We start from the raw sequence: 26,740 nt of genomic DNA, 5'->3' as shown, positions 1-26,740 counted from the left end.
GCTAAAGGCTATTTTATTCTCGCTCTTCCTCCACCGCCCACGGGGGCAATTATTATCAACGGCCACAAGGGAGAAGAACTGCAATGACGCTCGCCGCGGTGGCCCAGCTCACATCAAGCGGCCTCATCGCCGAGAATCTGTCGACGTGCATCTCGCTGATCCGGCGGGCCTCGTCGGCGGGCGCCAAGGCCATTTTCCTGCCCGAGGCGACCGACTTCATTGCCCCCGCCGCCTCGGTGGCCGCCCTCACGCGCTCCGCCGAAGCAAGAGACTTTGTCCAGGGTATCCGCGACGCAGCGAAAAGCGCGGGCATCTGGGTCTCTGTGGGCATCCATGAAGATCCTTCGGGCGGATCCTCCTCCTCCTCCCCCTCCAGCACCGCAAATGGCAAGGGCCAGGAGAGGTGCTACAATACCCAGCTGCTCGTCGATGAGCGCGGCGAGGTGCGGGCACGGTACAGAAAGACGCACCTGTTCGACGTCGACATCAAGGGCGGCCTCACCATTCTCGAGAGCAATACCACCGTTCCTGGCGAGGAGCTCCTTGACCCCATCAACACACCACTAGGAAACGTAGGGGTGAGTTTGACCGCTGCTTTCTCGCTCCTCTTCTCGCCGCGAATGCTGACTTCTTACGGCGGCGGCAAGCTCTTGACTTGCTACGACTTGCGCTTCGCCGAGCCAGCGCTGGCACTCCGCGCAAGGGGCGCCCACGTCATCACGTACCCCTCGGCTTTCACGGTGCGGACCGGCGCCGCGCATTGGGAGGTCCTTCTGCGGGCGCGCGCCATCGAGACGCAGTCTTGGGTCCTCGCCGCTGCCCAGGTTGGCGCTCATGCAGGAACTGCGCGCGTGTCGTGAGTGCAGCTCAGATGGAACATTTGGCAAACAGAAAGCAAAGTGCTAATGGTGATCAATCGGACAGATGGGGACATGCCATGATCGTGGACCCCTATGGCTCTGTCGTGGCACAGACGAGCGACATGCAGCCATACAAGCCCACCTTCTGCCTCGCAGACATCGTGAGTTCATCATGCTCCTCCGCCCCATCCCTTTTGTTCAAACTTGCCTGATATGCGCAAACATCGCAAACAGGATCTGGACTCGTTGGAGAATGTCCGGAGAGAGATGCCGCTCTGGGACCAGAGACGGACGGACCTGTACCCTCGAATTCCATAGGCTCACGGCCCGCTTTGATGCTACTATTATTACACACACGCATACACACGTCTTCGTTGTCTTGCTGCTCTATGCACCGATGGTTTGGGCCACTTCTTCGAGGGCCTCCTTGAAGATGCGGCAGGCCTCGTCAAGCTCCTTTTCAGTGATGTTGAGCGCTGGGATGAAGCGAATGACATCGAAGCTGGATGAAGAGGGGTAGAGGGACGTCAGCCAAAGGACCACAAAAAGAAACAAGGAGAATACAGAAGCAGGACTCACCAGCTCGTGCTGAGAAGGAGCATGCCTCGCTTGATGCAGCCCTGGACGACCTTTGGCGCAATCTGCTCGGCGCCAGGCCCGTACAGCCACGGGTCCTCGGCCACTGTCGCATTCTGGGAGCCGGCATTGACAGTGATGGCTGCCTTCGTCTTTGGGTGGACAAACTGGAGACCAATCATCAGGCCTTGGCCACGGATGTCCTGAATCAGGTTGCCGGCCTTTGTGCCCGACTTCTGAATCGACTTGAGGAAGCCGACGAGCTGCTCGTGCCTCTTTGCGACATTGTCGAGGATGCGCTCCTCGTCAAACGTCTTGAGAACGGCGCTGGCCGCTGCGCACGCGACGGCATTGCCCGAGTAGGTACCACCCATGCTGCCCGGCGGCTGCAGGTCCATGAGCTCCTTTCTGCTGGCGATGCCGCTGAGGGGAAAGCCGTTTGCGATGCCCTTTGCAAAGATGAGGACATCGGGCCGAACACCGCTGTGCTCGACGGCCCACATCTTGCCCGTGCGGCCGCACCCGGACTGGACCTCGTCACAGATGAGGAGGATGCCGTGCTTGTCGCAGATGGAGCGCAGGCCGTGGAGGAAAGCAGGTGGCGCAGGCACGTAGCCGCCCTCGCCCACGACTGTCTCGATGAGGATGGCCGCCGTGTCCTTGGGAGCCGACTGCTGGGCCAGAACAAGGTTGAGCTGGTGCAACGACGAGGCAACAAGTGTCTCCTCGGGTGTGTCGGCGGGGAGGCCGAGCTGCGAGTAGTAGGGGAAGGCCGTCGTGTAGACACCAGACATGAGGGGACCAAAGCCCTCCATGTACACCGTCTTTGATCGCGTGAGCGACATGGTGCCAAAGGTCCGCCCGTGGTACGATCCCTGCATGACGATGACGTTCTGCTTCTTGGTCGCCATGCGGGCGAGCTTGATCGACGCCTCGACGGCCTCTCCGCCGCTGTTCCACAGAAAGACGGTGTCGAGGGAGGGATCGGGAAGCTTGGGCAGGAGGGCGCGGACAAAGTCGACGTAGGCCTTGTTGAAGCCAATGTTGACCTGGGCGTGGACCATCTTGCCGACCTGCTCCTGGGCCGCCTTAGTCACCGCAGGGTGGCAGTGGCCGAGGTTGACGACACCGATACCCGTGGTGAGGTCGAGCATCTTGTTGTCCTCTTCGTCATAGACGTACGAGCCTTCGCCACGGGCCAGGACAAAGGGCGTTAGCCGGCCGATGCCCCTTGCGACATGCTTGGTGCCAAAGTCGGCCGTGCTCATCGTTGCGCTGCCGTTCATCGCTATGCTGTTTCCCTTGTTTGAGTGAGTGAGAGAGAGAGAGAGTGAGAGAGAGAGAGGGTAGGGCAGGGAAGGGATAAGAAATACCTGATCGAGCGAGGGAGTGAGTCGCCGCCACCTTTTGACTTTTTTTCCTACAAAATTACTTTTGTCTTCCTGGGCCGATAGCCGCGGCTCCTCTGCGCTTAGATATCCCCTGTTAGCGCTGGAAGAGGGAGGAAATTTGACATCTTCCCCGCGCTGTGTGTTGCTCTCCGCCGGCTCAAGCGACCAAGCGAACAAGCGAGCGGGAAATGTCGCGCTGCATAGATGGTGAGCAAGGAGAAACGATTGAGCCGTCGCCTGTTCCTAGAAGCGTCTTGTCGTCTGACAACAATGTCCCATGCGCTCACAGCAGAGGGCCGAGAGCTGGGCCTGCTTATTGCCAATCGGGGCGAAAGCGCCCTCCGAATCCAGGCCTCCGCGGCGCAATTTCCCCTTCCCGATGCAGCGGTGCGCTTCAAGCCCCTGTCAATCTACACGCAGTCCGAGGTTGATGCGGCTCACGTCCTTGCCGTGCCGCCCGAGCAGCGGCTCCTCCTACCCGGCATAGGTCCTCGCGCCTATCTCGATGATGAGGCGATTATCTCGCTGGCGAAGAAGAATGGCGCATGGGGCATCGCTCCGGGATATGGCTTTCTCTCCGAGTCGGTCCACTTTGCCAAAGCTGTCGAGAGTGCCGGCCTCGTCTGGGTCGGCCCACCGTCGGACCAGCTAGCCCTCTTTGGAGACAAGGTCAGCGCAAGACAGCTTGCGCGACAATGTGGTGTGCCTATCCTTCCGGGCACGCAAGGAGAGGAGGCTTCCCTGGCCGACGTAGAGGCATTTGCGAGATCAGTCGGCCAACGAGACAAGATCATCATCAAGGCCCTTTCCGGAGGAGGCGGTAGGGGCATGCAGGTTGTTGATCTTGCAACAGTGGGAGTTGAGGGCGCCAGAGGCGCGTATCAATCTTGTCAGAGAGAGGCACAGACGGCCTTTAGCGACGGCAGAGTATATGCGGAGAGGTACCTCGAGCAGGCAAGGCACATCGAGGTGCAGATTGTCGGTGATGGATCAGGCAATGTTACGCACTTGTGGGAACGAGAGTGCAGGTTCGTCCCTTCGAACTAGCAGTCTGTCTTCTCTCAGCACGCTGACTCCTCTCTCAATCGCCAGCCTGCAGAGGAGGCACCAGAAGCTCGTCGAGATCGCTCCTTCTCCTACTCTAGATGAGGCCGCGGCCAAGTCGGTCATCAGCTCGGCACTCAAGATGGCAAAGGAGGGCAGATACAAAAACTTGGGTACCTTTGAGTTTCTCTATCTTCCTACGACGCATGAGCATTTCTTCATGGAAGCCAACCCTCGGATCCAAGTGGAGCACACTATGTGAGCACACCTCACAGGCTTGTCGTTGCAGAGTCGAAAGCTGAGATATTCGAATGAAGTACCGAGCAGATCACGGGTGTCGACCTCGTCGCGGTCCAACTCCAGATCGCTCTGGGGAAGATGCTGCCAGAGATCGATTCATCAATGTCAATCCTCGATCGATCGAAGCAGCGACCTCGCCTGACGTCGATTCAAATCCGGATCAACAGCGAGGAGTTCCTGCCCGATGGTCGTGTCGTCGCCACTGGCGGCCAATTGAAGACTTTCATGCCGCCTACGGGGCCGGGTGTCCGAGTAGACACTGCTGCGACCGCCGCTGGCTACAAGGCCGATCCTGCCTTCGACTCCCTCCTTGCCAAAGTCATTGTCACGGCGCCCAGCTATCAATCGGCCGTCAATCTGGCACAAAGGTCATTGGCCGGCTTCAGCCTGACGGGTATCGAGACAAATAAAGCCTTTCTGGCTGCACTGATCAGTCATCCATCTGTCGTGGACAATACTAACGTGCACACGCGGTTCGTCGAGGAAAAGTTCAATGAATTGCACGACAACTCCGAGACCTTCAAGTCGTCACCATCGTCTCCTTCACCATCAGCATCAGATACCACTAAGCAAGAAAAGCAATCAAGCCTTTCTGCGCCGCCAGGCCAGGAAGCGCTTGAGATGCCCATGGCTGGCATCATTGCCGACCTGCCGGTCAAGGAGGGCGATGTGGTCGAAGAGGGGCAAGAGGTGGCGATCGTCGAGAGCATGAAGATGGAACACGTCGTTCGAGCCCACTCACCTGGTCGCATCACCCGACTTGTCTCGCAGAAGGGCTCTTCGGTTCAGTCAGGCGAGCCGCTTTTCTTTTTTGAGCCTCAAGAGGACTCAGCGTCAACTTCACAATCCAAGGATGCGGAAGAGGAAGAAAGCTTCGACGAACTCCGTGACGACCTCAAAGCAGTGCTGGAGCGTAAAAAGCTGTTGCAGGACCAAGCGAGAGCCTCTTTTGTCAAGAGACGCAAAGAGGCTGGTTTCTTGACAGCCCGCGAAAATTTGGACCTCCTTGTGGATGAAGGCAGCTTTATCGAGTACGGCGACTTTGCATTGGCAGCGCAGCGCAGCCGCATGTCCGAAGAGCGTCTCCTCTCTAATACGAGCGGTGATGGCGTTGTCATAGGTTGGGCGACTGTCAATCGCCTGAACTTTTCGCATTCCGCAGCTCCCTCGCCGGCAAGGTGCGCCATCGTCATCTACGACTACCTCGTTCTGGCCGGCACGCAGGGCCACTTTCATCATCTCAAGCTCGACCGCATCTTTAAATCTGTCCTCGACAACCCTGCGCCCCTGATTCTCTACGCCGAAGGCGGTGGAGGCAGGCCGGGCGACATGGATCTAAGTAATATAAAAGTGGCTGGTATGGACACGCCAAGCTTTGCCTTGATGGCAACGATCCGATCCAGAGGCTACCCATCCGTGGGGCTGGCCAATGGGTACACATTTGCTGGCAATGCGGCTCTCTTGGGGACATGCGACATCGTGGTGGCGACCGAGGGAGGAAAGAGGGACGCAGAGAAGAGGGTGCACACTTCAACGGGGATGGGAGGACCGGCAATGATCGAAGGTGGCGGGCTTGGCGTCTTCAAGCCCGAAGAAGTTGGCCCACTGCGTACTCATACCGAGAATGGAGGATAGTGAGTCTTGGCCTCGCCTCTGTAATCGCACACTTGCTGACGTTGCCGAGCAGCGATGTGATCGTTCCGACTGAGGTTGAAGGTGCCTCGATGGCCAAAATGCTCATTGGCTACTTCCAAGGTCCACTCGCAAAGTACGAATACACGAACGAGCCCAAAAGGCTCCGGACGATTATGCCGCGCAGCCGTGTACGGGCGTATGACGTGCGACGCATCATAGAGGTCATCGCCGATGATGACTCCTTCGTCGAGCTGGGTGCAGGCTGGGGAAAAAGCGTCGTGACAGGCTTGATGCGTTTGCAGGTAATTATCACCCAGCTTTTGGTGAGACTATAGTGTTCACTCTTATTTGCGCTTCGCCAGGGTCAGCCAGTCGGTATTCTCGCCTCTTCTGTCCTCTCACCCTTGGGTGGTGCAATAGACGCCTCGAGCGCTCTCAAGGCCATACGTCTCATCAGGCTACTCGACCGTACGCAGTCGATGCACTTGGTTGTCTTGTGCGACTCGCCAGGCTTCATGGTGGGACCCACCCACGAGCGCGAGGGTGGCTTGAGGATCTTTGCCGAGTTCTTCGAGGCGATGGCCAGATTTGGAGAGGAAGGCGGGCGCGTCTTTGCCGGTGAGTCTTTCTTTCCCCCTCTCACGACTTCGGTCACCGCTTACAAGCAAGCACGTCATTTGGGAAAACAGTCACCATCCGAAAGGCGTACGGCTTGGGTGCGCAAGCGATGCTGGGTGGCTCCACGCTGTACAATTTTGTCAGTGCTTCGTGGCCCACGGCCGAGTTCGCCGGGATGGGCATTGAGGGAGCCGTCCGGCTCGCAATGCGCAAGGAGCTTGCGTCGATCGAAGATGAGAAGGAACGAGAAGCCAGCTTCAGAGGCATGGTCGACATGATGTATGAGCGTGGCAAGGCCGAGAACGTGGCCAGCCTCGGCGAGATCGATACGGTCATTGACCCTGGAGAGACGAGAGACTTCCTGTGCCGAGGATTGAGCACCGCTAGAGGTAGAGTTCCGAAGTGGAAGAGAGACAGCGAAGGCCACTTGCATGGTCCGAAGTTGTAGATGAGGACGTCCAATTAGTGGGTAGCAATGATCTATGACAACAAAACGTGATGCATCTTATGTTTGGAGGGATATACGTGGTATGCAAAGAGGCTGCAAAGAGCAGGGGGGGAGGTAAAATAGCTCACTGTCGCTTCGTTGGGCTTTCTGGTCTCCGTCTGATTGCCTCCAGCCTAGCTTCCTTCTTGACGGGGCTCACACTTCTGGCCTGGGCTCTTTTGACGGCTGGCGAAGGGCCCATGATTTTCTTGAGCGGTGACTGCGGGGAAGGCGTGTTCAAACCGCTGTTGTCGCGCAATTCTTCCATTACAACGAGAGGTCTTCGGCCGCGCTGGAAGCAGGCTGACGCTTCGTTGAGATCGCCACTCAGCACGACAATGCCGCTGTTGCTGCCAGTGCCGACTTCCTCTTGCCGAGAGATCTTCTGCCCCCGATCAATGCGCATCGGGGAAGTGGCTCGCGTGGTCCCATCTATAGCTGTCGTCCTCTGTCGATCGAGTCTCGATCTTTCCTCTCTTGGTCTCTTGTCTCTTGCCCGATCACGCGGCCCCGCCTCTCGTTCTCGAGTCTTGGTAGCTCGCCTAACGGTAGACTGCAACGGCTCAGCTGTGTCTGCGTGCGGATACTGTGTCCTCTGCGGCGAGCTCCCATTCATCAACTTTTCTGGGGGCGTCGTTGCGTCTCTCTTTTTGCCAGGTGACGTAGACTCTTTTGCCGTCCTAAAGGAGTCATCGCTCAAAGGCGTTCCGTCTCTCTGCCTAGGTGAAGGGCTCGCCTCCAGCATTGAAGCTCTCAGCCGCTCAAATGAGTCCGAGACTCGTCCTCGAACCCGTTTGACCTGGTCCATCGAAGTCTTCGTTGTCGTTTGGGCTGCTATCTGCACATCGGACGGAGGTGCTGTATAATCCCTCTGCTCCTCCGTTCGACGCTCTTGCCGTTCCAATTCGAAATCGTGAACAAGGAGCAGCTCCTCACATTTCTCCAAGAGCGAAGTCTCGGCCTCGTCTGCCGAAGCCGAAGCCAGCTTCGCTCTACGACACTGAAGGAACTGGCGAATTTCGGCGTCACCTCCCAAAAGCTCGAAGCGGGCTGGCGCGCTTGGTGTCGAGACGATAATGCAGATAATCATGTCGACTGCATGCTGCGGGATCAGACCGATAGCCGCTGATGTTGTTGTTGTTCCATCGCCGTGCGAGTGGAGCGAGCCAACGATTATGTCCACCAACAGCTTTGGAGCTCTTAGTTAGCAATCTCTCTAGAAGTCACTTAGAGTATCGAAGGGAAGAGACCTACCTCCAAAACACAGTTGCGCGAGCAGAGATGCCTTGACTCGTCGTCTTGCAATGCAAGGCCTTGGAGCATGGCGAAGCAAGCGATGATCTCCAGCGCCAACCCTTCTTCCGCTTCCACCCTCGGCCCCACCCGACCCAGCTCTCCAAAGACAACACGGACGTGCGCCAGTAGCCCAAGAGCCACTAAAGATGCGGTACGTCAGCATCAAGTAACTCTCCCGTCCTCCTCGGTTCGCAAAGTGACGAAAGCTCACCACAGGTCCTTACTTGCTTTTGACACCTCCACCATTCGTCAGCCCTAGACTCTCTTCTGAGCCAGTCTTTCGAACTCTGCTCGGTTCCCGCAACGTTTCCATGCCCTGCGCCTCTTTGCCTCGCGACTGCAAAGGGCCCTGAGCTGTGGACGACACACTGCACAAACTCTTCTTCAAGGTCGCGCAATGCCTCGAGCCGTGCTGCGCTCATAGCCTTGTGCGAAGCAAGCTTCACGCGTGATGTTTCAGCATGGATGTGTTGGCGTTGCGAAAGAGGAGTGGAGTCTCACCACATTGAGGGAAGCCTCAATCTTGGCCGCGAGAGAGGAGGCGGCGTCGGACGAGGACGACGTGAGCGCCGAGTGCGCACGCGCAGAAGATGTAGAAGGCGACATCACCCAGCGTTGCAATGGTGTCAGAGTCGGCGCCCGTCGTCCGTCTCATTCAAGTGCACAAGTCGTGATCGAGGAGCGCGGAATGGTTAGTTGTGGTGATTGGAAAGGAGGAAAATTGACGAGGAGCGTCTGAAGTGTTGGACTCTGATTTTCTCTCCACAATCAACAACAACACTCGTCGCTAAAACTTTCTCGCGTCATCGAAGGCAGACCAGAGTGCCGACGATCATTTCGAACAGCCCTGACGCTGCATTCTCGTTGATCATGTTCGTGCGAAGGACTGACACATCAAGAAACTCCCCTCTGATCTGATACTAGGGTCACCAAGCCTTTCGTGGTTCTATGTGTCGAAATCGGCTGTGGCCTGAACAGGTACGTCTCAAAAAGGAACAGTGAAGCGTGGTCAATGTACAGTACCAGCTCGCCGATGTACTATTGTGTTGTGTACTTTGAACACAGCAATGCGGAATCTTTGCACGCTCTGCCCTCTCCGCTCTCTAAAATGATGTGGACTCCCGCAAATCGTTTTTGCAACTGTCTCTTGATCCTAGAATTAACAGGGAAAGGGGAAAGCTCTAGGGAAGGTGATATAACCAAGTAACGACAGGAATTGATTACCTCTTGCTTTGCTTTGATGATGCAGTGTATCTGGGACGAAAAGACTGTGGTGGTGGTTGCAGAAACAATGAGACGGGAAGAGGGGAAAGGATGAAGAGGGCGAGAGTATTTGCGGGCTAACGCATCGAAACAGGGCCGACGCCCAGTCCGACATTGAAAGCAGCTGGGCTGTTGGGCACGCTACCGCTGCTGCCTGAAGCGGCCAGGTCGAGGGACCACTGCTTGCGCAGAGAATGATAGACGGCCTTGAAGCTCGAAAGAGCACCCTTCTCTTGGATCAGCGTCACTTGCGTGGCATACATTGCCGTGTTCCTGCCTGACGACGAGGAGGAGGAGGTGTAAGATGGCGAAGAGATGTTAGACAATGCCGGGGAGGCCATGGCTGACTGACGGCTCCCGATGGCGGGAGATGCGCCGCCACTCGACATGGGCAAGATGTTGAACTCGACCCGGAATCGGACGGGCTTTGTCGAGGTCGACATGCCACCCTCTTTGAGCTCAGCCAACGAGCATTTGAGGATGCCCATGTGCTCCGAGTCTTCGACGAAGACGCGGGCACCAGAATAATGCAGCAGCCGTTTGACTTCTGCATGAGTGATCGAGAAGTTCTCGGTCGACATCAGGGTGAAGGTAGCTGGCTTCCAGTTGAACAGGCCGGCAAACCAGCTCTGCTTTGGACTGTTGCCAACAGCCGCGAATGACGCGCTTCCCGGGGTGGAAGGCGTCGGAGGAGCCTGGTGTAGGCTGGGCGACTTGATCGAGGAAGGTGCTGCGATCGTCGAGCCACCCGCTCCTCCGCCAATGTCAAGACCCAAACCAGGGTTCTTCTGCTGCAGCTTCGTCGGCGTGAGGTTAGCGATGCGCTTGGCGTGCACCGCGACCGGATCCTGCGTTGCAGCGCCCGCATCTTGGAGCCTCTCGTATGCAAGCGAAGACCGGCCCGATTCTGATCCGTAGTCGGAACTCTCCTTGCGAACACTCTTGCGTCTGCCGAGCAACAAGCTTCTCTTTCGGCCCAGAGTGGAGCTCGTACCTGTGGCGCCGCTTGCAGATGTAGCATTGCTGAAAAGACTCGGCGGCCGCGGGCTTGTAGGACCGCCGAGCAACGCTGGTCGCCGCGATTTCGTCTCCGATTCGAGACGCTCCATCTTCTGACCAGGTGATGGCATCATGGGCGGCATGGGCGAAGTGGGCGTGTACGGGTACCCACTCGAATCCGAGGCTGAGCCACTGCGGACGCTGTGGACATCGGCGTCCTCCTCTTCGGCATCATCAAATTGCGCCATAGGATCGTCCTGTGCTCGCCTGACGGCCTTGGTGCTCGCTTGCCTAGAGTGGCTGGGACGGGCCGTTGAGGGGTTTGCCGTCGCAGCAAAGTCTTTGAGTCGGTCAAGCTTGAGCTGCAACGAGTCGGGTCGCTCGCCCGTAGCCTTGATGTTGGCGAGTTCATCTGCAATTTCTTTAAAGAAGCGTTGCATCGTCGGATCCTCGACTTGTGGTATGTTGATCGTCGGTGGTCCGGCCTCACTGGCGGCGCCACGGTGGCCGAGGGCGCTGCTCGGACGCTTGCTTGACGATGGCGCACCTGACCGAGAATTGGTCCGAACAGGAATCGCTGCCTTTGGCGTGGAGTCCTGGGCCACTGACGATGATCGAGCTCGTGTACGGGTGGGCGTACCTGGAACTTGACCATCATCATATTGATTTACACGGTAGGGCGACGTGGACACAGTACCACTTCTACCTCTTACGACAGGGTCGGCTGGAGAGGTCGCGCGACGATCAAGCGACGGGGGGCTGTATCGCTCAGCTGTTTGGGCCTGAATGCGGCTCTGTTGCGCATGCATTGGGCTACCAAAGCCGTGAGCTGGCGCCTGCATTGTCTTGATTGGCGATGGAGTGGGCGAGGGAAGAGGTCGTCGAGTAGGTGAGGGGGGAGGGTGGTCAATAGAATATCCTCTTCGGCCCTGGTCCAGCGAAGCCCGAGGTCCTGCTGGAGAAGGCGAACGGTCAGCTGGAGACTGACGGGGCCCCATGGGGGATCTCGGAGCATCGAGTGATGCCCTCGTTGGGCGCGGTGGGGAGGGCTTCTTTGGCGTCGAGGGATTGGGAGAGGAAGCCATGAGCTGCTGCGGTCTGGCAGGCGAAGGAGGAGCCGGCCGATGGGCGACCAGCGTCTCAGCCAGTGGTCCTGCCTTAGGACGGGATTGCGATACAGACTGGGACTGAACGTGTCCTTTTGCTGCCGATCTACTGCCGCTGTCGACCGCCTGACGGGTACGGGCTGTGGAAGCTTGTGATGAGGTCTGAGGTCGGCCGGAAGCAACTTGAGGGACTTGCGCAGGGGTTGGTTGTGGCTGCGCGATGCCCAGAGAAAGACCGAGGCTGTTGTTCTTTGCCGCTGAGGAGCTTTGTGCTGGCATGGGAAGATCCTCATCGTCCTCGTCCTCGTCACCGGAGTAATTTTCACGGTGCTGGACGAGAAGGGTGTAGAACGTCTTTTGCCAGTTCGGACCCGTGCTTGTGAGCTGTTCGATAATGTCGTCACAGGAGTACTCGGACCACAGCGTCTTGAGGTTGGCCAAGATGTCCGGATCCAATGCCTTTCGATCGAATCGGTCGCCAGCCAATTTGTCAAGGCTCGTCGTGACAGGGTTTCTGCTCGACATGACGCCATTGTCGGTGAACCATGGGTGGCGGACAATATCCTGCATCTTGATCCTCTGCTCTGGGTCGACAACGAGCATCTTAGAGATAAGGTTCTTCGCCAAGGGCTCGAGGTGATCGGGCATGTCGAATCGACCGAGCCTAACTTTGGCCAGGAGGTTTTGGATATTTGCGTCGTCGAAAGGCAGCCGTCCACACAGCAAGGCAAAGAGGATAATGCCGCAGCTCCAAATATCGCTCGCTGTGCCCTTGTAGCTCTTGCCACTGACAATCTCGGGCGAGGCGTAGTGTGGTGAGCCGCAGCTCGTCTCGAGCATCTTTTCACTTGGTTGCAGCGCCGCCATGCCAAAGTCGGCAACCTTGACAATCTTCTTTGTCGCGTCGAGGAGCAAGTTTTCGGGCTTGAGATCGCGATGGCAGATGTTGAAGCCGTGACAGTACTGGAGACCGAAGATAATCTGGCGAAAGTAGGACCGAGCCTCTGCAGTGCGCAAGCGGCCTTTCGAGACGAGGTAGTCGAAGAGCTCGCCGCCAGCCACGTATTCGAGGACAAGGTAGCTGTCGTGTGTGTCAGTTTCACCGTGCATGGAGCGCGAGGTATACTTTCACTCACAGCTCTTTGCTCGTCTCGTAAACATCAATGAGACCGAGCAGGTTGGGGTGCTCGATGAGCTTCATGATGACAATCTCCCTTTCGATTCCCAACACCATCTTCTCTTGCTTTGCGCTCACGTCGCGCATGCTCATCCGACTCGTTGCAAGAATCTGCTTTGGGACAATCTTGACGGCGGCTTGCTGGCCATTATTGGCGTGGATTGCGTGTCGAACGCGTCCTACCGGTCCCAGTCGCAGCGTCAGCAAGTCTGAGAGAGAAGAACAAACAGGAGCAGGTCCGAAGGACGATAGAAGGGAACTCACCGCTTGCACCTTGCCCGATGAGCTTGCCTAGCTGCCACGGTCCAATCGAAGGAGGGTCCTTGTAATCTCGCTTCTTCTCGCTGGCCAACCGTGAGCTCGGCCTAGGCTCCGCCGGTGCCTGTGCCTTCTGTTGCTGTTTGGCAGCCTGCCTCTCCCGCTCGGATCTACCCGACGAAGAGGACCCTTGCCGCGCGTCGGCGCGTCTATTCTGGCTGCCCTGGGCAGGAGGCGCCATCGCCTTGCCATCGTGTTCTGCCGACGACGTTGACGGTCGATTGGGCGCGTTTCGAGACTGCAATGGTCCGGCGCCTCGAAACGGCGGAATCTCGGGGATGTTGGGCGCACGACGGGTCGACATGGTTGCCCGAAGTGTATCCCCCTCTCTCTTGTTTTCGGCCTACTTCTATGTGTCCTTTCCCCTGTTATGGACAAGACGAAACGCGAGCAGTCCTACGAGCAGAGACGAGCAGACTGTAATGTTGGCGAAGCGAGAAAGAAGGAAAGTTGGTGTCACTGAGGGTCGCCGAGATGGGAAAGGTCAAGGGTCAATTGAGGGTGAGGTGAGGAAACACTCAGAGAGGAGCGAGGTTCTCGATTCGATTCATAGGAACACGAGCACCAACCATCGAACCACCCAATTCAGGCAAGCTAGACTTCAACCAGGCTGGCCCGCCGCAAAGACCTGCGGAACCTTGGCACGGTTTCGATCGCCGCCTGGCTTGCTTTGCCCTATCGAGGCCATTACCAATAAAAAGCATGTTGCATTCCATTCCGTCTCGTCCGTCGCCCGGACCAATTCCGACGTCCTGTCCATTGCTGCTGTGTCAATCCTTGCCGCACAACCCCTGCATGGCCGTTTGATATTTTCAGGCCGCGACGCGTGTTTGGTCACGTGCACAAGAAATTAGGCTCGCACTGGACCGACGCGTTTCTGGAAGTGGGTGCTGATGGTTGGTCTCCGGAGATCTTGGAAAGACGCACACGCAAGACGACGATGGGCGATCCCTCAGCGGCTTCCTCCTCCTCGTCGCACGAGAAGGAGTCGCTTACTGCGCTACAGCTGAGAGGTGAGTACTTGGGTACAGAAGACGAGGAGGAAAGCAGAGCTAAGTGAAGAAAACAGTGTCACAGCTCAAGGCCAGGCGAGAGTCACTCAAGGCTCAGCTAGAGGACAAGAGACAAAGGGCCGACGCAAAGAAGGCAGCAGACGATGCAGCCCACGATGCATTGACGGGACCTGTCGAGCTCACAGACTCGATCAGGGAGCTGTCAAAGGAGCTCTCTGATATGGAAGAAAAAGCCATTCTCTATCGGACGACGGGTTGGACCTGCTTTGAGATGGACCTGGACGTGGGGCGGCGAGAACGTGCGGCGCGCAAGGGCCAGGCTGAGGGGGATCCGCACATGGGGGAAAAGTCTGGCCTTGGACTGGGAGTAAGGCTCGAAACATTCTGGCGAGGTACGCTACCCTCCTTTCATGCTCAACTTCATGATCTTGTGCTCATCACGGACAAACCCCACAGGCCGCTTCTACGAGCCTTTTTATCTCGTCTTTGCGCAGGAGTCGCAGCTGCTGCGTGACACAGCACGGACAGTGTCAGAGTTCGACAGGAATGCGGTTGAACGGCTCGACGAGGGCCAGCGGCAAGAGTCCAGCAAACTGAACCCGGGTGTGAGGCTGCGCAGCCACACGATTCCCCAGTTTGTCCCCCTGCAGGACCTCCTCAAGCGCTACCTCAAGCCTGAATCGCCGAGAGACATTGACGACGAAGACGAGACGCACATCAGAGGCGGCTTTGAGCTCTTAAATGTGCTAATGCACAGAGAAAGTCTCGAGGTGAGTCTGCTCATTGCCTCTCGATAAGAGACGAAAGCTAAAATCGACTGGTCGAGCAGCTATTCTTGAGCCACCTTCACTGCTATCTACAGGCGTTTGTCTCGCGCAGGCAGCAGGCCCTGCTTCTTCGAGATCTTGCAATCCCAGGCCTACCGCCGTCCGATGCGGGCGGATCTCTCGAGGCCTTCTTCACGGCTTCTCTCTCCCAGATCTCAATTCGATGGCTGATGCCCGTACCTACGCTCGAAGATCTACACCGACTGCAAGGCGAACACGTCGACAGCGACGCGAGTCGAAAGCGCAAGCGAAAAGAAGGCCAGATGAATGTGGTTGTCGAAATCTTCTTACTGTACGAAGATCTGCAGCACGATCGTCTGGGCCCGCTGGCAAAGGAACCTTCGCAGTGGATCAGCAGCATCAGGGCTCTCAACCGAAATCAGCAAACGGGAACAAAGGGCACCGCCGGCGTTGTTCTCGTTGAGGTGCTTCGATCAAGAGTACCGAGCAGCAAGCGCGGAAGCACAGCGGTTTTGAACAACGCCATTAGCAAAGAGCCGAGGAGATTCCGTCGCGAAGATCTGGAGGCTCGCTTCCTCTCTCCCGCGGCAGAGTCCACATCCACCGAACCTGACGACGATGAGGACCAGTCGCCAGAGCTCGATGAAGCTCTCAAAGACGTACTTGGGACAGTCTGGCGCGAGGAAGTGCTCAGACAGCTCACGTGATACGAACTCCCTCTTCGCTTCCTCTTCCTCTTCATCCTGTAATTGTACAAGCTTCGTCATTGTTGTACTGCCACCACACCGTCTACATTGTACATAATTATTGAAACAGGTCCGAAGCTCGTGGTCTCTGTTTCTTCTCGGTGCCATTGTTTCCCTTGGTCTGTGGAGCCTTCACAACGGCCTCTTCGTCCTCGTCGCCATCCATGCTGAACGTCAAGAGACCCTTTTGCTTCGGCTTCTTGTCCCTCTTCTTTTCTTTTTTGTTCTTCTTCGCCATTTGCTCTTCTTCACGCTCGTCTTCGTCCTTGAGACGCTTGGACCGCGGAACAAAGGTGGGTCGGAACGATGCTGCGTCTGTGTCGGGACCCTCGACGCCTCTCTCCGTCGACCTCTCCTGGGCACCCGACGCCTTGCTTTTCGCATCCTCTTGGGCGAGAGGCACAGGTTCAAGTTCGCCGTCATCCTCTTCCTCATCGTCGTCATCATCTGCAAAGACGGCCTTGAAGATGTCCATCGAGAGCTTCACGTATGTTTCCGTGTCTCTACCCTGCTCCTCATCCTCACCCATACCAACATTGCCTAGAGTCTTTGGCTTCCCTGCTTGCCGTTCTTCCTCTTCTTGGCGCTTCTGCTCGGCGTCCTGCGCACCGACCTCTGGCCGCTGAGTCGATGACGACGACGACGACGACTCCCATGTGCGCTGATCAGCCATCCTCTGCAGCTCTCGCCTGCTCTCCTCCCACTTCTCATTAATCCGTGATCCTTTCTTTCCCGCTCCAGAATCTGCCCTCGATGGAATGTCCAAGTTCGCATCTTCCTTGTTCGCCTCCATCATACGTCTCTCTTGTGCAAAAGGATCGGGTAGGCCAAAGCGACGAAAGAGCAGCTTGTCCGCAAGAAATCGCTTCACGACCCTCGTCTTTCCCAGCCCAAAATCGCCTCGGCGCGCATGGATCTGTTCTGCCGTCAGATTCTTCTCCTCCGCATCTCGCTTCGGTGGTGGTCCAGGATGAGGACTTGCAGTGCCGTTCGTTGCTGCTTCCGACTCTGGCTTCTTGGCGGCCGATGGCTTGTAGAGGCCAGGCTCGACCCTTGGCAGCTCATTGCTGGCCATGCTGCTGCTCGAAAAGCGCGACGCCATGGCAGATGCCATTGGCCTGAAGATTTGGGCACTCTTTTGAAATTCGTTGATCTCGTTGCGAATGTCTTGTTCGCTTCTCCCTCCCTGGCTCAGGAGCATTTGCATCAATGTCGAAGATGGGAGGCGATCACGTTGAGACTCGAGGTAGGATCGGTACCGTGCCTGTTTCGCGTCGTCGTTTGAGAACGGCATGTATCCCAGGAGCGCAGCCTTTGCCGTCTGGAAATCTAGTGTAGGGAGCTGCTTATCCTCTTCAGCGGCATGGACAGCGGAAGGCGACGAAGGAAGCTTGGCAGAAACAGCCTCCATTCGCTCCTGGTCCTTTTTCGACAGGTAGTCGAGGATCGATGGGGGTGGGCCAGGGATTCTAGCTTCGCCCAGCATCTTTGCCCGGTCTTCTGGTGCCAGATTGGGCTTGCTCGTTTGCCCGTGCTCCTGCCCATGTTGCTGGACTTTTGCCCAGACGCGTTGAGGATCTGGCGTCCATCCTGCCGGCACCTTCGGCGGTTCGAACCACTCCTCTCCGTTGTCTTTGCTGCTGTGGCTGGATGATTGTGATCTAGAGATCTGGAACCCGGGTATCATTGGTCGACCATCATGCCACGTATTCTCCTCGTCTCCTTCGATCATTGCCGCTGCTCCTGCCGATGGCTTAGAAGGCGGCTGCTTCAAGGATTTGCCCCTCGCCGGGCCCAAAATCACCCTGTCATCGTCCCTTCTTGCGAGAGTGGAATCCTCGATGCGATCGGGCTGCTCGTATACCTGGTCTTCACCATCCGAGTCGTACTCGAGCGCCCCTATCCCAAAGCCCCCTCCGGCCTTCTTTCCCTTCTCTTCTTCTCTCGCACGTCTGAGAGCATCGTTCATGCTCGCCATGGCTGACACGCTTGCCTGTGAACCTGAAGGGCCATCCCATCCAAGGCCTCTGGTGTCCTTCTTTTCCTCAAAGATGGGCAGACTGGTATCCGGGGGAGCATACATATGCTTCTCGGCCTCTTCATCGTCCTCGTCGACTTCTTGCGGTGGCATCGACTCGACGTGACCCTTTGCTAGCAGCATGAGCTCCCTGCGCCGCTTTGCGCTGACCCTCGGACCGAGCCCCTGACCCGGCTTCCACCCCATCCGCTGCAGCAGCTTAATCCCCAACGAAGACTTCGCAGGCTTGACCAAGGAATCGAGGCTACCTTTGCTGCTCGAGGAGCTATCTCGGCCAAAGAGGCCCATCAACGGATCCTTTCCAGCATCCTGCTCCTCCTCCACCGCACTCTTCACCGCCGTCTTTCTAAAGTCCTCGAGGTCCTCTTCGTCCATGAAATCCTCGACGCCCATCTGCTTGCGCTCCTCCTTTCTGTTCCCCCTGCTGCTGCGGAACTCGCTGGGAGTCCATCCTTCTTTGCTGCCGACGGTGTTGTAGTAGCCCGCACTGAAGCCGCCCGTAAAGGCGCCGTGGAAGCGGCGCCGGCCTTGGGCATCGTAGACCTCCTGCTGCCATGCCGGCTTGAATTCGTTCTGGTCCCTCTTTCGATCGAGCAGCGACGGGAGGGGCGTGCCGATCTGGACGAAGCTCTCGAGCGGCTGTTGCCCTTGTAGATCCTCGTCGGCAGCGACCTTGCGCCGGAGCCGGTTCGTGGCCATTGCTTCTTTCTCGGCCCACCCCTGCTCCTGGCCTTCGGCTCACAGTCTTTGATTTGAGTTGTCGTCGGGAGTACTCAGAAGCTGTCGCAGAGTGGAGAGACTACACTACACGTGAGGTTCTGTGCACTGACACTTTCATCTTTATTTTTTTCCCGATTTCTTCTCAAGCTCGCGCGACAGACAGAAAGAAGCCTTCTTCTTACTCATCTTCTCTCTCAGTTGATTCCCCTGTGCGCCCACTGCTGGCCCCTGTCTCAGAACACACCATGGCGGCAACGGAGATCCAGCTCGATCTGCCCGTGGACATGCACGTGCATGTGCGGCAGCCGCCCATGTCGTCGCTCATCGTGCCCCACCTCGCGCTCGGCGGCATTCAGACGGCCTACATCATGCCCAATACGATCCCGCCGATCAGCAATGTGTCGCAGTGCGTCGAGTACCTTGACCAGCTCGAGTCGCTCCTCCCGCCGTCGTCCGATGTCGAGCTGATCGGCACGCTGTACCTCTCGCCCACGCTCACGCCCGCCGAGGTGCAGCGCGCCGCCGCCGTGCGGCACCCCAAGACGGGCCGGCTGCGCATCGGGGGCGTCAAGAGCTACCCCAGGGGTGTCACGACCAATTCAGACGGTGGCATCGAGAGCTACGACGTCTATGACGAAGTGTTCGCAGAGATGGAGCGGCAAGGGCTGGTGCTGAACCTGCATGGCGAGGTGCCGAGCGACGAAGAAAAGGTGGGCCTGCCCTACGTGTGCGACTTCTTTTCGAGCTTATTACTGAAACGCTATGTGCGACAACCTGACAACAGAACATCACGGTCCTCAATGCCGAGGCGTCCTTCTTGCAGCACCTGCACAAGCTCCACGCCAAGTTCCCGAAACTGCGCATCGTCCTCGAGCACGCGACAACGGCCGCGGCCGTCGAGGCGGTCAAGCAGTGCGGCGACACCGTCGGCTGCAGCATCACGCCTCACCACCTCCAACTCATTGTCGATGACTGGGCGGGCAAGCCAGTCAACTTCTGCAAACCCGTAGCAAAGACGTGGGACGATCGCAAGGCCTTGCGCGATGTGATCCGATCAGGTGAGACAAAGATGGAGAGAGAGAGAGAAAAAAAAAAAAAGAGTCTGTATATGCTGATGGGCTGAGATTGGGCAACGACAGGGCACCCGCGCTTCTTCCTCGGGTCCGACTCTGCTCCGCATCCCTTTGCGTCCAAGATGCCATCTGCGGCCTCGCACGGCGATGTCCAGACGGCCGCATCGTGTGGCTGCGCCGCCGGCGTCTACACCTCGCCCATCCTCATTCCCCTCTGCGCCACACTCCTCGAGTCATTTGGCGCCCTCGACCGGCTCGAGGCGTACGTCAGCACAAACGCACGCAGCTTCTACCGCCTGCCTGTCAGCCAAGGCAGCGCCAAGCGCATTCTCAGACGGGAACAGACAACAGTGCCCAGCAGCTTCACCCTCGATGCACACAAGGACAAGGACGACTGGGCCAGGGACAAGGCCCAGGTGGTGCCCTTCTGGGCGGGCAAGGAACTGCCGTGGAAGATTATATCTTAGAATTTATCAATGGTAATATCTCTGACTCTCGCTCAGGCTGCTGATGTTGTTGTTGCTGCTGCTGCTGCTGCGACTAGTACTGTTGGAAAGGCTCTGCGGTGCTAGCCTTTGTCAAGTCTTAAGTGGCGGGGGTGGATATGGTCGAAAGAAGGGCAAAGCAAAGGAAAGGCCTACCGGAAGCTGCTCGATGGGCTTCGCGCGCAGAGCCAGCGGAGTGTGACGTCGATGTTGACCTGGCGCTTGCTGCTGATGGAGTAGCAAGACACCTCTCGATTGACAATGGTCTCGAGCCGCCTTTTGTTCATTTTTCCTCTCGGCCTGTCAGCGCCGGGAGCCAGAATCACTCTGGGGGTAGGGCAAGACTCACATGACACGGATGACATCCTCTGCGCTCACGGCGCCCTGCACGTCGTTCTTTGTCGCAAGCACCAGCAGGGGGATGCCCGCGAGCTGGGGCCGCGACATGAGTGCGTGGAGCTCCTCCGTAGCGACATTCCACGGGTTCGTCTGGCCCTGCTGCTCTGGGCCCGCTCCCCTTGCCGTGCGCTGCTGCTGCTGCTGCTGCTGCTCGTCGTTGCTGTTGTCCTCGCTCTCGCCATGTGACTTGCCTGAGGCATTCGGGTCCGGCAGAGGGATGGCGCTGTCGACGACAAACAAGATAGCCGAGACGCCCCTGCAATACCGCTCCCACATTGTCCTGAATCGCGCCTGTCCGCTGTGTCGCGCATGCGATGATGCATTGCACTGGTCAGCCTTCTTCTACTCCTGCCTTGCATTCTCTTTCCAGCACGAGGAGACGAAAAGAAAGAGAGAAATACCCACCCAATGTCCCAGACCTTGATGCCGACGTTGCCGCTGCGGATCTTGCGCATGTTGAAGCCAACCGTCGGCACCATTTCGTCGCTGAACTGGCCAATCGCCAGGAGATTGACGAGCGACGTCTTGCCCGCCGACTGGAGGCCGAGCACGCAGATCTCGAGGTGCTTCTGGAACAGGAGCGAGTAGAGGTAGCTCAGCAGAGGCGACAGGAGGGGAATGTGGACCGCCATGGCTGTCCCCGTCGATCGTCTCCCGTTCCCCGAACTGTGATGAGCGGGCAGTGGTAGAGCTACGGTACTGGAAAGTGCGTCCGTGTGTGGTCCGCCCCCCTTCGTCGACGACTTGTGTAGTCAGTCAGTCGGAAAGACCGAGCCCACATAGTGGACCCCACGTGTGGTTTATTTATTGTCCCGTCTTCCAACTTTCTCCACATTGTCGTCCGCCGCTCGAGCTTCCTTCTCAGAAAAGAACAACAGTAACTTAGCCTACCTAGGGTACAGACAACGACGACACGATGCCGCTTGTCCACGTTGTTCTGTGCAAGGTCAAGCCCGAAGTTATCAGCGCGAGCAGCAGCTGGTCCGAATTTGAGTCGCACTGCCAGGTGCTCGGGACGACTCCTTCGCTCAAGCCATTGCTGCTCGAGTGCGTCTGGGCGAAGCCCACGTACGAGGAGCGCGCAAAGGGGTGGAACTGGGGTGAGTCAAAGTCCAGCTCTAGAGCCATCGGACTGGATTGGACTGGAGCGAGAGAGAAAACTGAATGAAAAGAGACTGATCGATCGGTGCGCAGGGCTCTACACCAAGTTCGAATCAAAGGCCATCTACGAACAGTACAGGGACCACCCCGACCACAAGGAATTTGTCGCCAGCAAGCTCCGACCAAACATCGATGGTGAGTGCAGTTGCAAGAGCTTCAAGAGCAGAGTGTAGTTTCGAAACCTGACCCTCCCTTTCAAGACATCATGGCCTTCGATTTCGAGTACTAAGGAGATCCAAATTTCCTTGACAAACGAATGACAGCAATAGTGTAGTCGTATGGGTATCTCTACAATAAGAAAGGAGTAAGGATGGGTAAAAAAGGGGAAGTGCACTCTACCGTCTCGAGAGGGGAATGCCCGCCGTGACGCTTCTGCGCTGCTGCCCAAGCCAGGACCGCGGAGCATTGGCGTTCGCCAGGGCATTTGCTGCGCTGCTCCGTGATCCCGGGCCGTTGCGATGGCTTGCGCTGTTGGACATGACCTCTCTCTGGAGCCGGGCATTGACGTGGAACCATGCGCTGGCCATGAGACGCTGCTCTTGCTTCAGCAGCGCATTCTCCTCTTCGGCCCGCTTCGCCCTCGCTACCACTTCGTCCGGGGCACCCTTGCCGACATCGGCCGCATCTCGCTTGAGCTGCGAGATGATCTTGTCCTGCTCCCGAATGAAGCTCCTGGCCTTGTTGAAGCGCTCTTTGAGCTTCTGGGCTGCTTCACCGTCGGTCGAGTCGGTCGATTTCAGCAGTGACGTCGCCTGCCAGTCGACCTTGTCCATGAGGAGCGAGTTGAGCTGGGAGAGCTGCATGCGGTTCTGCTCGTCTGCATCGCTCAGTCGCTTCTTGACCCCGTCCATCTCTCGCTGGATGTCGGCCTTTTCGGCGTCGACCTGGGCGCGCAGCTCGGCCACAATGTCGATCTTGTCCTTGTCGACGAGGTTCAGGTCCGACTTGGCAATGTTGAGCTCCTTGATGACTTGCTCGTGCTGCACCTTGAGCTCGGCCTCGCGCCGTTTGATCTGGTCCAGCTCGTCAACTGCCTCGTTGAGCCGGAGCCGGAGTGCATAATTTGCCTCGGGCCCATCGCCAAGGTTGGACTTGCCGCTTTGGATCTCGTCGAATTGCGACTGGAGCACGAGCTTGGCCTGGTGCTCACGCAGGTAGTCTTCCTCGTAGCGCCCCTTGAGCTTGTTTGCATCCTCGAGCAGGTTCTCGACGACGAGCAACCGGCTGGCATCGGCCTTATTGGCCTGAGCTGCTTCGAGATCCCTCTTGAGCCTGCGGATCTGGATCTTCAGACCCGTCAGCGACGTTCCTTCTAGCGCATCCTCGAGGTCCACCTCATCGACCAGGTCGTCATCGTCATCTGCCGAGGTCTCGTTGGCCTTTGCGAGGCCCTCAACGCCATTGACATCACCGCTATCTGAAGAGGTCAACGGCGGCTTTCTTCGCTTGCCCGTCCCTCCCAGCTCTAGCTCTGTAATTCTCTCCTGGTACAGCTCCATCTCTTCCTTTTCCTTTGCCCGCGCTTCTTCCGTCGCCCGCAGCTTCGTCGACGTCTGCTCCTGGTCGTACCTCGCCGCATTCAGGTCACGCTGCAAGTCACTTGTCTTGCCCTCCAAATCCGCAATTTGCGTCTTGTACGAGTCCATCAGCGGCTTAAAGGCGGCCACCCGCTTGTACTCGTCCTCGATTTGCGCATTCTTGTCAATCAACTCAGCATTCTGCTCCTCGAGAATCTTGAGCTGGCGTCGAATGTCAGCGCCTTCCTCGAGCTTGCGCTTGTACTTTTCAATGACATTCTCTGTCCTTTGCAGCTTCTCCGAAACGTGGCGGTACTCGTCCATCTGGTCCTTGAGACGCACGCCCTCCTCGGCCTTCTTCTGCAGATCCTCATTCTTCCGCGTCACCTCCTCGCTCAGCGTAGTCAGCCTCTCCACCTCACTCTCGGCCTCTGCCAGATTGTCTTCGCTCCGGCGAAGCTCCTCCTTGAGCCGCTCAATGTCCTGCCGCATCAAGACGTCGGCCTGCAATTGTCGCTTTTCCTCAATTTCCTCTCTGTAGCGTGCGAGCTCCTTGACGGCCTCTGATCTTTCCGTCTCCTTGTCCTCGAAATTGGCTTGCAGAGTCCGGTGCGACTCCATCAATTCTAGATAGAGCTTCTCGATGGCCTCCTTTTCGCTCCGGAGTTTCACTGCCGACTCTTCGCTGTTCGCTCCCCTGACCACGTCCTCTCCGTCCTCCTCCGCCGCCACTTGGCCTTGTGCCCCATCCTCCTCGTCCCCAATGGTTTCGAGAGATGACATGACGTGCTCGATGGCGACCATGAGCTGCTGCTGGTCCTCGATGTCGAGCGACTGAATCGCCTGGATGTGGTCGCCCGCCCTCTCGCTCCGAAGCACGATTCCCAGGACAAGCCGGCCAAGCTTGGCCAGGTCGCTGCTCGACGAGTCTCTTGCGAGCGCGTTGAGGTCTGGCACGGCCAGTGCACGAGGCGACTGGAGAAGCACCTCCGTGTAGCTGGAGGAAGCGCAGGGCAAGTTCAGCCCGTGAAAGACTGATCGAACGGCATGCTGCGAATACTCACTATTGCATCATGAGCTTGTAAAGACGTTTCAATGTCCCAATGCGCAGCACCCAATTGTCCTTTGTGTCTGCGCTATGCGGGTTCCGAAAGTGGCTTGGGTCTCTGGGGGACAGACATCGCTCCAGGTCAGTTTGCTTGTTCCTTTCACCAGACTGATGGACAGTATGGACATGCAAAACTCACACGGTCGCCAGGACGTCGAAGAAGGCAACACCATCGCATAGGTCATCAACATCTGCAACGACCTTTGACAGAATGCCCTCTTCCTCCGACGATTCGTCCATCTTTTTGATCCAGCCAAGCAAGGCGTGGGCCAAACCGGAGGCATCCCTATCGCGGCTGCTGGTGCTGCTCGTCGTCGTGTCCCCTGCATTGCCGCCTTCGGCTGCGACGTCAATCGCGGCGCTCGAGAGGCTCGCATCTTCCGCCACGGTCGCGCGCGAGTGCTCCTCGTCCATGCCGCTTATCATCCTCCGCAGTCGTCGTCGTCGTCGTCGTTGTCGTCGTCGCTGTCGCTCTGACCCTAATCTAACCTTGAAAGACCAACACTAAACGCGCCCTGGCTGGCGCCTTCGGCCGATGCAGTCGGGACCTTTCTTATTTTCGAAACAACCTCGCTCTCCTTCCCTCCTTCCCTCGTTGCCCGAACGGCGACTACAACAATGCCATCGGCACGGACGTCGTTGACGAGGCAAGCCGCAAATGGCAATGCGGTTGGCTCTCCGTCTGCTTCCTCGACGCCGTCCAGAGAAAAAGAGGACGGAGGCAGGATCATCGCTGGAAAGGCAAAGGCAAAGGCCGAGGACGATGTACCGGCGCTCATCATCGATCTCGGTTCGCACAGCATCAGAATTGCCAATGCGAAGCGCCACCTCCTGACGTGCCCTAACGCTATCATCCGACAGCGTTCGTCCTCTTCGTCGTCGTCATCGTCGGAGCTGCTGGTGGGACCACAGATCGACTGGCGATGCACCTCGTTTGGATCCCTTGCATTGCGCTTTCCAATGGAGCGAGGCTTTATCATCGACTGGCCCGCTCAAAAGCTTATCCTCGACGTTTCCCTCGCTGAGGCCATGCGTATCGAGCATGAGACCTCTTCTGCTTCTTCGTCGTCTTCGTCTTCTTCCTCCTTCGTCGCAATGATGGGCCAGCAGAGGCTTCTTGAAGGGCGAAAGGTCATCGTCACGGAGTCCGCCCTAAATTTCGCCGAGCTGCAACAATCGCTCGATGTCGTCTTTCTCGAAGAGTACGGTGCAGGCTCGCTCTGGCGCTGCTGTGCCCCACAGCTTGTCCGCTACGGTCTCAAGCCGGCCGCCCAATGCCAGTTGATCGTCGACGTGGGCCACGGCGCTACCCACATCGTCCCCATGCTGGACGATGACGTCGTCTGGAAAGCGGTCCGGCGGCAGCCCATCTCGGGCCGCATGCTAACGAACCTGTTCAAGGAAACGCTCAGCTTCCGACAATGGGACATGATGGACGAGACGTGGCTTGTGGGCCACATCAAGGAGCAGTCGTGCTTCCTTGCTTCCTCACTTGGCGGGCTGCCCACACAATCGAGGAGGCGCAAATCACACGACCAGAGACCGAGTGACTGGAGCTATGCGGATCTCGTCGAAATGTGCCAGGCAACAAGGAGGGCAAACAACCCGATCGTGCAGGAGTATGTCCTACCAGATTACTCGAGGGCCTTACCGAGAGAAGACAGGCTCGGGTACATTGCAAGGGGCCCGAATGCGAGGGGAAGGAAGAGGTCAGTGGCGGAGAATTGGACGGAGGAAGATGGTTTCATTGCAATCAGGCAAGACCAAGAGGGTCGATCCGATGATAGGCGCGACGGCGTGCTTGGCAATCGAGACTTGGAAGAAGACGAAGAGGAAGAAGAAGAAGACGACAGCGACGAATTTCACGAAGGCCAAGAAGGAGACGAAGCGACCTCAGCACGGCCGAAAAGGAGACAGAAGAGGGATAAAGCAAGCAAGAGAGTGCAGGGCGAGCCAGACGACCAATTGCTCATCCTCGAACGTGAACGATTTCAGATTCCGGAAGTCATGTTTGATCCGGGGATGCTGGGTAAGCTGCTCCGTACCTTCACCCACTCTTCCTGTTTCCTATTGCTAATCGAGATGATGGCAAAGGCCTCTCGCTGGCGCCCCTCCACGAAGTCATTGAGGCCAGCATTGCGGCGTGCGACGAGGCCATGCAAGGCCCGCTTTGGTCCAACATCGTCCTCGTTGGCGGAGGCGCGAGGATGCCTGGGCTCAAGCAACGACTGTGAGCTGCTTCAACTATCTCTTCATTTCTTCCTCGTCAGGGAGCAACAAGGACTGACACAGGATTTCACAATCCAGAGAGGGCGAGTTGAGAATGTTGGCGCCGTCTGAGTATCCCGTGAAGGTACAAATACCAGAGGAGTGGGTCTATCAAAAAGTCTCTCTCTCATTGCCTGCTCTAGAAGCTCACAAAACAACTGTGAATCTCCTTAGCCCAGTCCTGGCGGCTACTCGAGGGGCCCAGGTGATCTTATCGGCTGCAACTTCGAGCAGCCTCTCTCGCATGCTTCGAACAAGGATGGTCAATGGCCAGGATTGGACACCAGATCTGGCCAAGGAGAGATTCGCTTCCTGGAATTCGTCCTCAAAGTAATGATACCCGTCCCTGTCAAT

The 26,740-nt window shown here is 57.5% G+C and overlaps 11 protein-coding genes across 11 annotated transcripts; 6 read left to right on the top strand and 5 right to left on the bottom strand.

Moving 5' to 3' along the window:
- The first annotated feature begins 28 nt into the window (after positions 1–28).
- On the top strand, positions 29–1,277 carry FA10DRAFT_263920 (putative NIT2-nitrilase). Its single transcript, XM_025520431.1, has 4 exons — positions 29–578; positions 648–856; positions 925–1,021; positions 1,095–1,277. The coding sequence occupies exons 1-4, from the start codon at positions 84–86 to the stop codon at positions 1,176–1,178; spliced, it is 885 nt and encodes a 294-aa protein (XP_025380444.1). The 5' UTR covers positions 29–83; the 3' UTR covers positions 1,179–1,277.
- FA10DRAFT_263919 (putative 4-aminobutyrate aminotransferase) lies at positions 1,098–2,786 on the bottom strand. The gene is made up of 2 exons (XM_025520430.1): positions 1,440–2,786; positions 1,098–1,362 (listed from the first exon to the last, which is right to left on the bottom strand). Exons 1-2 carry the CDS (start codon positions 2,720–2,722, stop codon positions 1,248–1,250), a joined length of 1,398 nt encoding a protein of 465 aa, XP_025380443.1. The 5' UTR covers positions 2,723–2,786; the 3' UTR covers positions 1,098–1,247.
- A 277-nt stretch (positions 2,787–3,063) lies between these two features.
- Positions 3,064–6,930, top strand: FA10DRAFT_263918 (ClpP/crotonase). Its single transcript, XM_025520429.1, has 6 exons — positions 3,064–3,855; positions 3,920–4,129; positions 4,189–5,805; positions 5,859–6,108; positions 6,169–6,424; positions 6,496–6,930. Exons 1-6 carry the CDS (start codon positions 3,098–3,100, stop codon positions 6,870–6,872), a joined length of 3,468 nt encoding a protein of 1,155 aa, XP_025380442.1. The 5' UTR covers positions 3,064–3,097; the 3' UTR covers positions 6,873–6,930.
- On the bottom strand, positions 6,850–8,909 carry FA10DRAFT_17196 (hypothetical protein). Its single transcript, XM_025518222.1, has 3 exons — positions 8,709–8,909; positions 8,510–8,647; positions 6,850–8,055 (listed from the first exon to the last, which is right to left on the bottom strand). Exons 1-3 carry the CDS (start codon positions 8,811–8,813, stop codon positions 6,997–6,999), a joined length of 1,302 nt encoding a protein of 433 aa, XP_025380441.1. The 5' UTR covers positions 8,814–8,909; the 3' UTR covers positions 6,850–6,996.
- Positions 8,910–9,317: 408 nt separating this feature from the next.
- FA10DRAFT_263917 (Pkinase-domain-containing protein) lies at positions 9,318–13,754 on the bottom strand. The gene is made up of 3 exons (XM_025520428.1): positions 13,017–13,754; positions 12,712–12,931; positions 9,318–12,656 (listed from the first exon to the last, which is right to left on the bottom strand). Exons 1-3 carry the CDS (start codon positions 13,372–13,374, stop codon positions 9,548–9,550), a joined length of 3,687 nt encoding a protein of 1,228 aa, XP_025380440.1. The 5' UTR covers positions 13,375–13,754; the 3' UTR covers positions 9,318–9,547.
- Positions 13,755–13,972: 218 nt separating this feature from the next.
- FA10DRAFT_263916 (hypothetical protein) lies at positions 13,973–15,821 on the top strand. The gene is made up of 4 exons (XM_025520427.1): positions 13,973–14,083; positions 14,140–14,475; positions 14,540–14,853; positions 14,913–15,821. Exons 1-4 carry the CDS (start codon positions 14,011–14,013, stop codon positions 15,576–15,578), a joined length of 1,389 nt encoding a protein of 462 aa, XP_025380439.1. The 5' UTR covers positions 13,973–14,010; the 3' UTR covers positions 15,579–15,821.
- On the bottom strand, positions 15,622–18,436 carry FA10DRAFT_263915 (hypothetical protein). The gene has a single exon (XM_025520426.1). It carries the CDS (start codon positions 18,352–18,354, stop codon positions 15,676–15,678), a length of 2,679 nt encoding a protein of 892 aa, XP_025380438.1. The 5' UTR covers positions 18,355–18,436; the 3' UTR covers positions 15,622–15,675.
- A 90-nt stretch (positions 18,437–18,526) lies between these two features.
- Positions 18,527–19,951, top strand: FA10DRAFT_263914 (Dihydroorotase). The gene is made up of 3 exons (XM_025520425.1): positions 18,527–19,085; positions 19,160–19,433; positions 19,515–19,951. The coding sequence occupies exons 1-3, from the start codon at positions 18,621–18,623 to the stop codon at positions 19,913–19,915; spliced, it is 1,140 nt and encodes a 379-aa protein (XP_025380437.1). The 5' UTR covers positions 18,527–18,620; the 3' UTR covers positions 19,916–19,951.
- Positions 19,894–21,058, bottom strand: FA10DRAFT_263912 (P-loop containing nucleoside triphosphate hydrolase protein). Its single transcript, XM_025520424.1, has 3 exons — positions 20,738–21,058; positions 20,283–20,630; positions 19,894–20,209 (listed from the first exon to the last, which is right to left on the bottom strand). The coding sequence occupies exons 1-3, from the start codon at positions 20,962–20,964 to the stop codon at positions 20,086–20,088; spliced, it is 699 nt and encodes a 232-aa protein (XP_025380436.1). The 5' UTR covers positions 20,965–21,058; the 3' UTR covers positions 19,894–20,085.
- Positions 21,059–21,179: 121 nt separating this feature from the next.
- On the top strand, positions 21,180–21,932 carry FA10DRAFT_298646 (hypothetical protein). Its single transcript, XM_025524620.1, has 3 exons — positions 21,180–21,432; positions 21,527–21,628; positions 21,694–21,932. Exons 1-3 carry the CDS (start codon positions 21,249–21,251, stop codon positions 21,720–21,722), a joined length of 315 nt encoding a protein of 104 aa, XP_025380435.1. The 5' UTR covers positions 21,180–21,248; the 3' UTR covers positions 21,723–21,932.
- Positions 21,933–24,736: 2,804 nt separating this feature from the next.
- Positions 24,737–26,720, top strand: FA10DRAFT_282892 (actin-domain-containing protein; the record flags this gene model as incomplete). Its single annotated transcript, XM_025523801.1, has 4 exons — positions 24,737–26,147; positions 26,213–26,348; positions 26,426–26,488; positions 26,561–26,720. The coding sequence occupies 4 exons, from the start codon at positions 24,737–24,739 to the stop codon at positions 26,718–26,720; spliced, it is 1,770 nt and encodes a 589-aa protein (XP_025380434.1).
- Between the last annotated feature and the right edge of the window lie 20 nt (positions 26,721–26,740).

The sequence above is a fragment of the Acaromyces ingoldii genome, assembly GCF_003144295.1.
Source record: "Acaromyces ingoldii strain MCA 4198 unplaced genomic scaffold FA10scaffold_1, whole genome shotgun sequence".
NCBI classification, from domain to species: Eukaryota; Fungi; Basidiomycota; class Exobasidiomycetes; order Exobasidiales; family Cryptobasidiaceae; genus Acaromyces; species Acaromyces ingoldii.
This window is presented reverse-complemented; position numbering and strand designations above follow the sequence as displayed.